General features: G+C 51.7%; 4 protein-coding genes across 4 annotated transcripts; 2 read left to right on the plus strand and 2 right to left on the minus strand.

Moving 5' to 3' along the window:
* Positions 1 to 2,944: 2,944 nt before the first annotated feature.
* IUM83_11648 (septum site-determining protein MinD) lies at positions 2,945 to 3,859 on the plus strand (the record flags this gene model as incomplete). Its single annotated transcript, XM_067936221.1, has 1 exon — positions 2,945 to 3,859. The coding sequence occupies one exon, from the start codon at positions 2,945 to 2,947 to the stop codon at positions 3,857 to 3,859; it is 915 nt and encodes a 304-aa protein (XP_067798616.1).
* Positions 3,860 to 3,995: 136 nt separating this feature from the next.
* Positions 3,996 to 6,390, minus strand: IUM83_11649 (Kelch repeat-containing protein; the record flags this gene model as incomplete). Its single annotated transcript, XM_067936222.1, has 2 exons — positions 3,996 to 4,093; positions 4,164 to 6,390. 2 exons carry the CDS (start codon positions 6,388 to 6,390, stop codon positions 3,996 to 3,998), a joined length of 2,325 nt encoding a protein of 774 aa, XP_067798617.1.
* A 935-nt stretch (positions 6,391 to 7,325) lies between these two features.
* Positions 7,326 to 7,766, minus strand: IUM83_11650 (putative secreted RxLR effector protein; the record flags this gene model as incomplete). Its single annotated transcript, XM_067936223.1, has 1 exon — positions 7,326 to 7,766. One exon carries the CDS (start codon positions 7,764 to 7,766, stop codon positions 7,326 to 7,328), a length of 441 nt encoding a protein of 146 aa, XP_067798545.1.
* A 5,747-nt stretch (positions 7,767 to 13,513) lies between these two features.
* Positions 13,514 to 14,077, plus strand: IUM83_11651 (putative secreted RxLR effector protein; the record flags this gene model as incomplete). The annotated part of the gene is made up of 1 exon (XM_067936224.1): positions 13,514 to 14,077. One exon carries the CDS (start codon positions 13,514 to 13,516, stop codon positions 14,075 to 14,077), a length of 564 nt encoding a protein of 187 aa, XP_067798506.1.
* Between the last annotated feature and the right edge of the window lie 498 nt (positions 14,078 to 14,575).

The raw sequence follows: 14,575 nt of genomic DNA on the forward strand, positions 1-14,575 counted from the left end.
CTGTGCTGGCCTTAGGAGGGAAGAACCAGGAACGCCACATATACTCGTCAAGGTAGGAGTCTAGCTTTTCAGAACAGCCAGAACTCCTGGTAAAAACGGCCTCGGTTGTATTTACGCTTCTTTGCCAGGTTAGTTTCGTCGATCTCCACTATATGTCCCTCGCCTCCGATCTATGGAGCGATATACCGCAACATTAGTGCAACGTTAGCGCAACATTAAGTTACATGGAGCAACAGAATAGCTACAATACCTTGAACTCTGCCTTCAGTAGTTCCTTGGAGCACGTAGACCGGCAATACGCGTACCACTCGCGCACGGTACGCTCACAAACGTCCGCTAGTTCAGAAGCCTGGACTTGAGACAGCCGCATGCACCAAGCTAAAAGTAGCCGCACGGCACGGTGCAACTTCAACTTGGTTTCGTTTAAAAACGAGCTCGTAAGCATCCCACGAGACACCTCTTTACCCTCCTGGTGCCCTGCACGACGAGAGCACCGCCAGCGCTTGCGGGCAACCGATGGCTTCATGTCGGCCCCGCAAAGTGGGCAGAGCTTCGATCTGTCGATGAGACCCACCTCCATGCACCAGAGGACGCAGGTCTCTTCGTCGCATGTCACTTTCATGACGTGGGCGAGGACGAAGAGACCTTTATCCTCGATGTGGTACTGGAAGGGGGTGTCCATGTTGTAGGGGCGGCCTCCGTGTGAGTGCGATGAAGAAACTTGGGTTGTGTGAGCTTAAGTCCGAAGAAACTGGCTGCTGGCTGCAGGCTATGGCTGGCGGTGAGTGATGGGCTTGTTTTTCAAAAGTATACAAAACATAAGTAGTAAAAATCGTTCAAATCAGCGTTTACGCGACAAACGTGGGCGTATCTTGCGGAACTGTAGTCTACATAACGTGTACACAACTGTGGGTGTCACACTGTAGGTTGCCATTTCTAAATTTGGTACGTTCTAAACAGTGGGCTTGTTTTGCCGGTGAGCCTTGCGTTAGACTGCGTGAGGGCTTCAATAGCAGACTGTCAGCAACTGCGCCGTCATCTAGAGGCTACAGCACGATGTCTTGAAGATCAAGAGCAACGCTTGGTGGCACGAGAAGCTATCATCGAGGGGATGATTCGCGATCTCGTGCCTCCATCTCTAAGTGCTATCATTGATCCGCTGCCCCTGATCGAGAACTTCGAAGACACTAACCACGCCGAGTGAAAGTCATGAGTCCTTCGCAAGTATTCGTTTATTGATCGGAACGTTAACGCTAGTGCCTTCCGTAATTTTTGGTTTACGAGTCTGATTCAAGTGCAGTAAATCCTAATTCGTCTTGAATTATTTCTTCTGTGTTGAGCTCAGTTTGCGTGTGTCTTTCAAGCGAAAGAGGGTCCACAGGATCGAAATATCCCTGAATCTTTCACCCACAGTGTTGGAATACCTTGCCCATGTTGTACTTCTCAAATCGGCGGAATGTGAATAAAAGGCATTAGGCTCCGTCCGCTCGACTCGTTGTAGTGGCGTTCGAATGAACGCTTCACATAACCAAATAGAAACTCAATAGGATTGAAAAGGGGCAATAGGCCGGGAAGAAAATTGGGACGATACTAGCACTGCGAAGATAATGAATAATCTCCGGGTGCCTGTGGATGGAAGCACCGTCTAGGATCCACACAGAATTACGACCAGGGTATTGACGCACTGGACCATTCGGACAGTGAATAAAATCTTGGCAGCGTTTTGTGAACTCCAAACGATCAAATGTGCCCTCTGTGCTGAAGTAGTCCAGAATACCGTTCACGGCAATGAACGTCAACATCGTATCATTCCTCGGTTGTCAAAACTGACCTCGTCCAGAAACACGATATTGTGGTGGCTCCAGTGAACTCCTCCACAAATCGGAACACGTCGATCTTGATATGCATTGCACGACGCTCTAACACCTTCCACATGAGGCCAAACTCGTGGATAATTCTCCAGACGGACGTCTTCGAGATGTCAACAGAAAATGCTTGCTTGAAGGCGCCTTGTGCTTCATCGAGGCATGCGAGAGGGTGCTCCTGGTAGAAGTCGAACAGCCATTGACGCTGCTCTTTCGAATATTGCTTCTTTGACCCATTGTTAGCGCGCTGAAATGGCCCGGTGGTCTCGTAAATCTTGATCCAGTAGCGAATTGTGCGCTCCGACTTGTTGAAGATATGTGCCAGGTGCTGTCTTGAGTACCCGAGCTTGTAGTACGCAAACAAGCAATGATACACCGTGTTAGCGTGTGCGTGCTGCCGTGTAGCAGCCTCCTCCATGGTCCTCTTCGCATTTGGTTGTGCGCAGTGCACGCTTCAACTTAATGCGAGCACCTCATTGGTTATTATAGATCAATTTTGACCACTCACAGCTACGCGTTGATTTGCTGCCGATTCCAGCATCGCCCGCCTGCGGTAAATTTGGACGGAATTGACAATACCCCCGATAAACGAGGATGCAGAGGCCAAATGCCCTACACAATACGCTGTGGACATGGTGTATGCCATCAGTAAACAGTACGACAGCGATCCCAACTGCGAGGCCTTGGCAAGTGTCCATCCATGACTGTGGAGTGGCAGGTGATGCACCTGGCGAACACACACAGAGCAAGGGGACATCTCCGCGAGATCTCTTCAGTGACAGTTGATTTCCCAACAATTCACTGGCGGCGTTTCATGAGATGTAAAACAAGAACGGGCGACGACGACAGAAGACGGGAGGTGCCGTTTGTTCATGTTGAACGTCTGAAATATATCAGTGATATTATCACCACTTACCCCGATTTATTTTTTTCGCGAATATTTATTCTATCACTAATATGTGGGTGATATATTCATCGCAGTATTAGCGATATTATCACTTAAACCAATGATATTCTGGTTGTCTACTATCGAACCCCCGAAACTCGCAAATGATACACTTCCTGCCACACATCAGCAGATGAGGAGCGCGTTGCAGTCCGCTCGCCGGGCGTCCGCGCTGCTCGGCCGCAGCGGCAGCGCGCGCCGCACCCTGACCTCCTCCTCGCCGCCCTCGTCCTCTCCCGCCGGGCGCGTGGTGGTCATCACGTCGGGCAAGGGCGGCGTGGGCAAGACGACGGTGACGGCGTCCATGGGCTACGGCCTGGCGCAGCGCGGCTTCCGCACGTGCCTCATCGACTTCGACATCGGGCTGCGCAACCTGGACCTGCACCTGGGCTGCGAGCGCCGCGTGATCTTCGACTTCATCCACGTGATCGAGAAGAACTGCCGCCTCGGGCAGGCGCTGATCCGCGACAAGCGCCTGGACAGGCTCTCGCTGCTGGCCGCCAGCCAGACGCGCGACAAGGACGCGCTCACCGAGGAGGGCGTGGAGCTGGTGCTGGACGAGTTGCGCACGCAATTCGACTTCATCCTGTGCGACTCGCCCGCGGGCATCGAGTCGGGTGCGCGCCACGCCATGTACTTCGCGGACGACGCCATCCTCGTGACCAACCCGGAGATCTCGAGCTGCCGCGACTCGGACAAGATGATCGGCTTCATCGCCAGCAAGTCGCTGCGCGCCAAGGAGGGCCGCGCGCCCGTGAACCAGCGCCTGCTGGTCAACCGCTACGACGCCAACCGCGTCAAGAACGACGACTGCCTGTCGGTGGACGACATCGAGGAGATGCTGGGGCTGCCCGTGTGCGGCGTCATCCCGGAGAGCGCCCACGTGCTCACGTCGTCCAACATGGGCCAGCCCGTCATCACCGCCGAGGGCGAGAACGCCGCCGTGGCGTTCGAGGACGCGGTCGCGCGCTTCCTGGGCGAGGAGCGCGAGATGAAGTTTCTGCAGCCGGACGAGCCCAAGGGGCTCTTCAGCCGCATTTTCTCGTAGGAGGAGGGACTGTGGAGCAGGAGGAAGTGATTTCAGTTAGGCAGGAGAAGTGAATGCAGGGAAGCAGCCGAGGAGGACAAAATCAAGCAACACGGTTCGTTAGAAACCCCAGAGACAGGCTAGACTGGATGCGCTATCAGCGTCGGCTCTTCTCCTTGCTTCCCTTCTTCTTCAGTGCGTGCAGCTCCTCCGCCTCCTTCTGCTCTAACTCTAACGCGTTCAGGCGCTCCAGCACTGCAGGCATCAACATAATTGTTAGCACAAAATCGCTCATCTAAAAGTAATACACACGAGGGGCACATACCTGGCAGCAGCTCCTGATAACGTGCTTCGGCGAGCAAGAAGCCCTCACGCTTGATCTCCTTGATGCTAAGCTCGTGTTCCACGGTGCTCGGGCGAGCCATGACCTCTCTGGCCCAGGTCGCGTCCGTACGCGCGAAGAAATCACGCAAGTTCTCGCCCATTTGTGGTGTGCGGTCGACATCTCCGAGACCCAGCTGTTCTTGCAGCTTCTCCATCTCTGCACGAATCGCGCGGCGGTGACTGTCCTTTTTGCTCTTAGCCTTCTTCTTCTTGTCCTTCTTCGCCTTCTTAGCGGCATCATCGGCGTCATCGCCTTCGGCGTCGCCATCCTTCTTCGCCAGCATTTCCATGGCACGTTCCATCGCCTTCGCCTTCGCCTTCTCCTCGCGTGCCTTAATACGACCCACGTCATCTTCGTCGTCGTCCTCATCTTCATCATCGTCGTCGAAATCGTCGTCGTCGTCATCGTCGTCGCCGTCCGAAGACTCCTCCGTCTCACTCATCTCGCCCTTCCAAATCTGCTGCGACATCGTACCAGGCAGCACCTGCTTCCACTCCTCGAGACGCTTTAGGTCCAACGACCAGCAGTCATCAAGCGTGATTTCACGGTCGCCATCTTCTACAACACCACCGTACACGTATAGCGTGCTGCCACGGATCATCACTGCCGGGTTAATACGCGGGCACGGGGCTGGAGCAGCGGGCTCTTCCTCCTCCGGTTCTTCGACCTTCTCCTCAGCAGCGGCGACAACAGGCTCCTCCTCCTTTTCTTCTTCCTTCGACTCCTCTTCTTCAAGCTCCAGCTCCAATTGCTTGGCAGATCGCGCTTCTTTCGGTAGGTCGTCGTCATCTCCATCTTCGCCGCCCTTGGTCTCTTCCTCCTCGTGAGCATCCTCGATGTACACGATGTTGCCCTCATCATCAACGTATCCGAACTGCTTTTCCAGCATCGTATCGAAGTCCTCCACCTCCTCCTCCTCTTCGTCGTCCTCATCACCACTTTCACCAGCCGCTCCATCCTCGAGCGTTTTGGATTTTTTCTTACGTCGGCGCTTGCCGTCCGTGGACTTCTTGCCACGCAGCTTGAACTCAAACCATCGACGACGGTCCATGTCGTACACAAACAGATCGTTGTAGAACGTTGACTGCATCGTGTGGCGCCGCTTTTCCTCGTCAAACACGCCGCCGAACAAAATGAAACGCTGCTTGTGCACGGTCACAGCGGCTCCACCTCGCGGACTCGGCGCCTGGCCCTTCCGTGAGAGCTTCTCCCACGTGGGCGACTGGCGCTTGAGCACGGGCGCCAGGTTGAGTGCCCACAGGTCCGAGTAGACCTTGCCCTCCGACTTTTCGCCCACGTTCTTCACCTTAGCATACCCTCCATAGACGAACACGAGGTCCTTGGACGGGTGCACCGCCAGTTGGCAGCCGCTGCGCTCGGCGGGGGTCTGCCTGTGTGGCGGGTACGTGACCTTCTGCCACTTGAGCTCGGCCAGGTTGAACAGGTACAGGTCGTTGAACCACTTGGTCTCTCGTGCAGCCTCGTAGAAGCCGCCGAACACCACGAGGTAGTTCCTCCAGACCACCATGCGGTGGCCGCTCCTCGGGGACGGGCCGCCTTTCACCTCCAGCTCCTCCCAGGCGTTGGTCTTGAGGTCCAGCCGCCACAGGTCCCGGTAGTGGTGGAACTGGTCGGCCGTGGCGAACTCGCCGCCGAACACGTACAGGTGGTCTCTGTAGACGGCGGCCTGGTGGCTGCAGCGCGGCGGCGGCGTGTTGGGCGAGCTGATGCTCTTCCAGGCGGCGTCGCGCAGCGCCTCGGCGTCGCTGGGCGCCTGCTGCGCGAGCTGCGCCACCTCGGCGGCGTCCAGCGGCTGCTTGACGTCCAGGTTCCACTTGAACACGTCGTTGTAGCACTCGTTCACGTCGCCGTCGAAGTACTCGCCGCCGAACAGCAGCATCTCGCCCGAGGCCAGCGCCGACAGCGTGAAGTTGGCGCGCGGCGAGGGCTGCGGCGCCGGCTCCACCAGCACCTGCGTGCGCTCGGCGTCGCGCTTGCGGAACTCCTGCAGGATCAGCTCGATGTCCTCCTCGTCCGTGCCCAGCGCCTTGCGGTCCTTCTTGGCGCTCTTGGCGCTCTGCTTGGCCTTCTTGGCCTCCTGGCGCTGCGCCTTGGCCGCCGCCTTGTCCGCCTTGCCGCCGCCGCCGCCGCTCTTCTTCTTGGCCATGGATATCGGTCTTGACTGATCGAGAGCCAATGCGCTGCACTTGGAGTTTGTATGGACGAGGTGTAGCCATCTCGGGGCTGGATAAAAGAAAAAAGTGGTGTGTAGCACACAAGTAAGGAGGGGCAAAAAGTATGCTACCGTATTCCTTATGTGCTTGCTGACATGCATCTGCATGATTTGCAACTTGTCGTCCAAACATTGATCAACAGTAATCTTCGACAAATGCAACAGTAGACAAATGTAACAGTAGTCATCAAACGGAAAATTGTATTACGCGCTTACCACTCGTCGATCTCGTCGCCATCATCGCTATCTAAGTCGTCGTCAGACGAGAGATCGCCTACAGTCTCGTACTCGTGTGCAGTCGCCCTGGCCTGCAGCTCCAGCATTTTGGAGCTCACGGGAGCCCCGTCCTTCCTCAGCGCGTTGATCCACTGCACCAGCTCCATCTCAGCGTCGGTGGGGAGGATGGTAGTGCTGCCGGTCGGGCGTATGTACTTTAGACTTGCTTGGCGGGGGTCGGCGCACAACTCTTCGAGTTGGTCGTGCTCCTTACGCCACTGGTACATTAGCTTTCTCTTCTGCTCTCTTGCATGGCCTGCCAGCTTAGGAAAGTATTTGTCTAGCGTAGCGTCGACTTTGTTGTTAGCAAAGAATCTTACTATCTCCAGCTTCTCACTCTTAGTGAAGGAGTCCCGAGTATGCTTCGGCTCCTTTCGGCCGGTGCCAGTCACGCGGCTGCGTCCTGGTGGTTTCCGCTTCATGGCGTCGGCTGTGCGCTGCTTATGTCGAAATTGCAAGTGAGAAATTTGTGGTTGAGCTGAGCTGTCAGCAAGCACATAAAGTAAAACTGTACAATCAACACTCGAATTTGATTGGCTACTTAGATTTGTCAGTAAAATGAATCAGTCAGCAAGCACATAAGGAATACGGTATTACCGGATTATTACCTGCCGGCTCTTCCACTTCTTCCCGTAGGCTTCCCAGAGCTCGCGCAGTTTGCTATTTTTGAGGGCGTCGCCCGAGAGGTGGTGCAGGCCGAAGCCGTGGTACACGACGTTCGGGGTGACCTTTTTCCAGGACCAGTACTGGAGCTGCAGCTTGGCGAGGGCTAGTCTGGCCAAGGACGTTCTCTCTTCACCGTTATCGACGGTTGACTCGGATGTCAGGCGCCGCGTAACGTCATCGAGCTTGGTGTTGGCTGTCCTCAGCGATCGCCTTTCGGGACCGGCAACTTGGTCCGCTTTGAGAGATCGAGCCTCGCCGTCTGCTGCCTTTACCAATCCCGACTGCTTGTAGTCCGCTGCGGATGAAAGTCCATCCCCGATCGACAGGGTGAGGGCTAAAGCCATTAGCAGGACGTGGAGTAGGTACATGCTGCTGCGGGAAGTATTATATACTCGCGCTTGTGATCTCTGAAGCTGGTTGCGGAATGGGGTATGTAACTACCTCTGCTAACCTGCCCCGTCCGGCGCACTGCGGGTGATTGAAGAGTGAGATAGGGAGTGGTGCCACCGCTGGTGGTACATCGTGTACTACATGTACTTCTGGAACAAGTTCTGTTCACATATGCATGCCGCGTGCATCTTGCAAAATTGTACCGGATGTACAGTACTGTACTGTATGCCCCCGCTGCAGCAAAACTCATCGTGCCAGTACATGTACTTAAGGCCGTTATTAACAGAGGTACATGTACATGTATCACGGAGGCAAAGTATGGTCGCTTGAACACAAGGAGGAAATTTGATTGAAATACGGTGGAAAATGCTGTGGTGCGGAAGACCACAAACAGTGTACAAACAGTACATGTACATTTGCAAGATGTGCAGCCTAGATGAACGAAGTCCTTCCATCTATTTAAAGCCTGCAGTTGTTAGGAAACCAGCTAGCCTTTATAGCACCCGAACAACTATTAAGAATGTCTTAATTTGTTCTCGAGTCGCGCAGGTTGCCCACCATGTAGTTTGCCGACAAGCATGTGTTCGTTATCGCGACGCAGTCTCATCTTCAGTCATGTACGACAGGGATTTTGCGACATCTACGATTGACAGGTGGCGATGATTCCAACTGCACAACAATTGTACGTGTATTGTTGAAGTTCATACCGTATACTCTATATAATACATGTACTTACTGTATAAAATACACAGAACAGCACCCCGTACAGAAATACATTTACGCTACATTAACGGTGTCACTATCGCTCTCGCTGCAAAGCAAACAGCAGAGTTCCAGGAATTCCTGTACATGTAGTACGAAGTTGTAGGCCCCATCCTGTTGGGATTCCCAAGTGTTTTCGAGGAGCCAGCTGGGTCAATCTTTGAAAAAAAAATACTGTAAACAAGTTGTTCAGTTTTTTTCCCTGCCTCAAGTCGTAGGTATAATGCAGAGCTTGACGTGCACTACCTATTTAATTCCTCTGTATTTAAAAAGACGAATAATAACGCGAATACGGTACGAAAAACTGGCTGTCGCAGGCTGTGACAGTCTGCTCACGCCAGTACATGCTACGACTTGCAGGCTGCGAGTCGCAGCATTCCAAGCCGCCACTTTTGAAACAGTTTGGCTGGTATCATGCGTCGGGGCAGCACCGCGGTCATACCAGTTAGGTATCAATGGGGATCACCTAACGTACCACGGAAATAATCTTAGTCACGTTGCTTCCTATCCCAGTAAAATATGGCTATTCTCTGCAACATTGCTTTTGTGTATGAACATGGGACCAAAAATAACTGCGGTACTGTATTTTTGTGCCTTTCACCAATTTTGGCAGGTAAAACGTGTTTTGGGAAAAGTAACATTTCGTTCTGTGCGGTCCATATTATGGACCGCTATAAATCTCGCCCACACAACACTAACTCAGTACTGTACAAAATTGTCTGATCGTAAAGCAAACTAGCCTATCGTAACGCAAATACCCCCAAACACTGATATATCATGTGGCACTCTAAGACGCCATGTATTGTGCGGTTTTGCCCAGCTCTGCAGTGCGTTCCTCGTCACAGGGAACGACTCGTCCCTGACTCCCGCTGCGACCGGATGTGTGTACTGTACAGACGTCCCCACCTATTTCGCCAGGGTGGGACAATAGAAACTGCAACTTCGCAAAATTCGCGCAGGCAGCACATAAATGCAAATCTACACCATTTCTCACCCTACTTGCAAGTTTTACAAGCCAAGGTGCAAATGACTGGTCCATGCAATTTTTAATTTAAGGCTACGTTTTCTGGCGATTTCAAGAAAGAGCCACATTTTTCATGACTTGCAAAAACATCTGGATCACTTTTCAGGCAATTTGCAAACCCGTGCTACAGCATCTTGGAACTCCACTATGTAATAATGTGCCTTGGAACTTCACTATGTAATAATGTGCGCATGCTCCGATCGAACCCAAGGACGAAATAAAGCAGCAAAAAGCACACTTTTGACGTCTTTAAGCTATACAATGTCATTGCGAATGTGTTCATCAAGTTTGAGCGACGTGCTGGATACTTGATGAGCCCTGAAGTGGCAAACGTCCCGGCCTACATTGTTACATAGTGGAATTCCAAGATGCTGTAGCACGGGTTTGCAAATTGCCTGAAAAGTGATCCAGATGTTTTTGCAAGTCATGAAAAATGTGGCTCTTTCTTGAAATCGCCAGAAAACGTAGCCTTATATTAAAAATTGCATGGACCAGTCATTTGCACCTTGGCTTGTAAAACTTGCAAGTAGGGTGAGAAATGGTGTACTGATTTACTCAAGGCATGGCGACTGAAGAAGTCGCGGCCTCAGCCTCCAACAGTGTGAGTGACACTTTTATCTCCCAGTCTCATCTAATTCAGTTTATGCTTCTTACAGCTGGAGCAGATCTCAAGCACGGATGTACTATCTGTGCGAGGTAAATTACTGATCATTAGAACAGGCGGGGACGTCTGTATGGTACTATTACAGTAACAGAGGTACGAGATCGGTACATGAATCACGGGTCCGAATGTGCAAGAAAAAGGCGAGTATTACGGGTGCACTACAGTATACAGACAGAACTCCCAGAAATGATTATCACCGTGGACTGAAAATCGTGTATCATTTATTAACAGTAGCAGATTATCATTTGATAGAATGTAGTGTGGACCACACATACAACGGAGCCAGTGGGTTTCGCAACCGACAGACGCGAACAGGAAAGAGAAGTGCAAGCCGTCGTAGCGAAGATGCCCACCAAGCCAAGAACTCTGCGCGAGGGCGACTTGACTGAGAGCGAGAAGTACCAGATAGCGGAGAAACGTAAGCGAGAGCCTAAAATGACGCAGGTTGAGCTCGCAAAGTGGGCGAAAACAAAGTTTAACCTAGCCAAGGCGCCAGTACAGGCAACCATCTCCAATATTTTACGCGCTTACAAGGACAAACCAGCTCCAACTACATCTGCGACCCGCAAAACGAACCGTGCTGTCACTTACCCTGAGCTTGATGACGCTCTAGCTCTGTGGGTGCACTCCAAACAGGCAAACAACATCCCCATAACGGACGAGCTCATACAAGCCAAAGGCCGGCAGCTTTTCGACGCTCTGAAGGAACGTGGGCTAGCTACAAAGGACTTGTCCTTCTCTGCTGGGTGGCTAGGAGCCTTCAAGAAACAACACGACTTCAAGCATATCTGACTACATGGCGAGGCAGCTAGTGCCGCCAGTGAGGTAGCAGGAGCGTTTTTGGCTCGAGTTCAGCCGAAGCTGGACCAGTACTCACCGGATGATGTGTTTAACTTTGATGAATCTGGCCTTTTTTTACAGAAGTGCACCTCGCTATACAGTTGGAGTGCCAGATCGAGCTGCACGTGGCGTCAAGCAAGACAAAGCACGGATTACGGTGGGTTTGGCGACGAACATGACGGGTTCGAGCATGCTCGAACCGTTATTCATTGGCCATGCAAAGAAGCCTCGTGCGTTCAAGAAAAAATCGGCTCAAGAGCTGGGCTTCTTACACTATTATGCCAACAAAAATGCGTGGATGACTACTATTATATTTCGCCACTGGATTCAGAAACTTAATGTGGTAATGGCTCGCCAAGACCGTAAGATTTTGCTACTAATCGACAACGCTCCGTCGCACATGGATGTCCAGCTTACCCATGTCGAGGTGGTTTTTCTGACTCCTAACGCGACGGCTGTATTGCAGCCATTAGATGGGGGAATCATTGCCTGTTTTAAAGCTCACTATCGGCGCTTTCATCTCATGCACGCACTGGAAGTAGCTGACCAGCAACAGAAGAACTGGTTTAAGGTGGACATTCTGACAGCAATGAAGTGGGTTGCGACGGCGTGGAGCGAGGTTTCTACCGATACTGTGGCAAACTGTTGGCGAAAATGTGGTTTCTCCAGCAACTTTTCTACTAGCTCGAGCGTGTATCCGTTAAGTGTAAAGCGCTCCATGGCTGATTCCGTTGCTGACATCCAGGCTGCTGTCAACGCTCTCAACCTGACCAATGCTGTCTCAATTGATGATATTCTCAACCCAACGGGAGAAAACGAAGTGCATTTTGCCTACTCTGATAATGCAGTGTTAGATTTAGTGATGCCAATCCCAGAGAATGCTGATGAGGAAGCAGAAGAAGTGACCAACGCACCTGATTCTCTACTGGAAGGCGCTCCAAGTGCAGAGTTTGCTGCAGCTGCCAGTGTCGTCATGCGTAGGCTGTCGAGTGAAAACGAGACGACGTGTGCTGTAAGTATGACGAAAAGCTGCTTAAGCAAATGGATCTTCGAGCATAACCTGACGAAGCTCGCAAACAAGAAGCAAGAGCTGATCACTTCGCACTTCAAACCGGTCTCAGCTCTTAAAAATCGTCTGCGGGGATGAGCAATTATTAGCTTAAAGAGAGAATATCAACTAGTATACAAATGCACTGTTTGTGAAAACGGTAGATCCCAGATTTGCAGATTATTATCACTTATTGCGCCATATCAAGTGATAGAGAATCATTTCTGGGAGTTCTGTCTGTACTAGTATTGTGGTTTGCAGATATTTTGTTGCTCGGATTTAGGGCTTAGATCGATCTCTGAGATAAAATAATTCGAAGACATAAAAATGCGAGACGGTAGTAAATCGACCTCCAGGCGTAGGTAAGTCGCACCACCTCTTCCTACTTAACATAACGGGCGCATCGTTGGTTCTCAGGACACCGAGGTAACGTCGCCGGCTACTGCTACTCCGGTACGGCTCTGTTGGACGTGTTTAACGGCTCGTTAGCTTCGTCTGTGAGTGCATGAGCGGCTCCTGCAACACTGGGCTTTCCGCTTCTCTGTGGCGCGTGCAGCCCCCCGCCATGTAAGTCCACATGTTGATACTACGCTACCATTTTACTTTAGGAAAAGCGTTTCGTATGAACTGCTGTAGCTCCTCTAAATAAAATGTAGGGTGGGCTTTCACGTACTTTCGAACACGGGTTACCACGTCGTTCGGCCAACGCGACGAGCGATTAGTTCGATCTCCTTCATCAACCACACCATCGATCAAAAACAACTTGTACCAACGTTGCAGTGTTCGCACATTAGGCCCAAATATATCGCTAACATACTGCATACATATTCCATACACATGCATAAGAAAAACAGCTCGTCAACGGTAGTCGAGAGAGTACATACTGCACTTGTGCAAGGTGAAGGTTTTCGGAAACTGCGGTGCTTCGACAGATCAGCAGCGCGATCTGCCGACCACTCGTCAAGTGTCCAGATGTAAGTGTCCAATTGCATATTTTATATATCTAAAGCGCGGCATTATCATCCGTACACAGCCATCGCGATTTAAATTAAATCGGCCCGAATTTCGTTTTTGGATCGGCAATTCGACCACAGATAGCGTAAATCGAGATCGATATCGAGGCTGGCGATTATAACTTGGAGGATTAAATGGCCATCTGTTTTTATATCGGGCGCCAGATATCATAACTCGGGCAAAACACTAGGTGAAAACGACAAACGCATTGCAAAGCATAATAATGTATATATAATAAACCGGTGTTATCGGTTTATGTTCGCACTTGGTCGCACCGCGACCTAATGTACAGGTGTACCGTGCCGCCACTTTGAAATCCTCCCTCTCGAGCACAACTTGCCGGCAAATCCGGCCATATTTGCACGCGGCAACCATGCGACTGCTCTGTATCGCATTGGTGGTCGCAACCGGCCTCTTCGCCAGCAGCGATGGCGCTCGAGTAGACAAGAACATTCAGGTTTCGACTCCTATAATGCCCAATGTTGCGTCGAGGCGTCGTGCTCTAACTACAGACCAGAGCGCGGTTGTTGTCAAACGGTTCCTGCGTGTAGCAGAGACGCTGGACAGCGGAGGTATCGAGTCTACTGGCTCTTCATCTAAGACTTCGGCATATCCAGCACCAAGTGGCAACGACCAAGAAGAGAGGACGATCAAACTCCCCAGCTCCATCGCCAAACTGTTTAAGGACAAGAAGGTTCCGACGGCCGTGATGGACCTGTTCAAGAGCAACAAGAACATGATGACCCCGGCGAAGCTACGCGTCAAAATGCTGGAAAAGCTACCGCCTGAGCTCGCGGCTGAGCTCATATTCTTGAAGCCGCCGAAGAGACTGTTGCCGACCAACGTGCCTGCGAAGTTGCCGTCGAAATTGCCATCTAAGATCAAAGCTCAGGTGTTCAAGATCCCGGGTGTGGCGGATGTCACCATTCGATTGTAGATGGACGTGTGGTTTTACTTCAGGCTCCCGCCGACGTTCGTCTTTAGGAAGCTGGGGCTTGTAGGCAAAGGCTCAGACAAAATACTGCACGCACAGCCGAACTACAAGTATTTCATGTCGTACTTTGACGCGTGGTACGAATCACAAAAGTATTTAATATTCTAACGAAGGAAGTTAGAACCATATTAATTAACATAATCAACACGCTATTTAGATTGTGGAGTAAGAGCTCCCAGGCGATATACGCACGCATTACACATTATGATATTATGATGATGATGTAAGTGTTCGCGTAACCAGTTACTGGTATGTTGCACCTAGCAACAAGATATCGTGTGTGCACACATCCTGACGTTCAGGAAATGTGGCTCTCCCCCTACTCGTCCAGCGGAGGAAGTACTGACCGCATCGCTCTCCTGCTTCGTCCCCTTCGTTGACCTCACGCGATGGAGTTCCGCTGTCTGCCCGCACCGGGGGCTATGCCAGTGATTCCGTGTA

Source organism: Phytophthora cinnamomi (genome assembly GCF_018691715.1).
Source record: "Phytophthora cinnamomi strain GKB4 chromosome Unknown Contig8, whole genome shotgun sequence".
Taxonomy (NCBI): Eukaryota; Oomycota; class Peronosporomycetes; order Peronosporales; family Peronosporaceae; genus Phytophthora; species Phytophthora cinnamomi.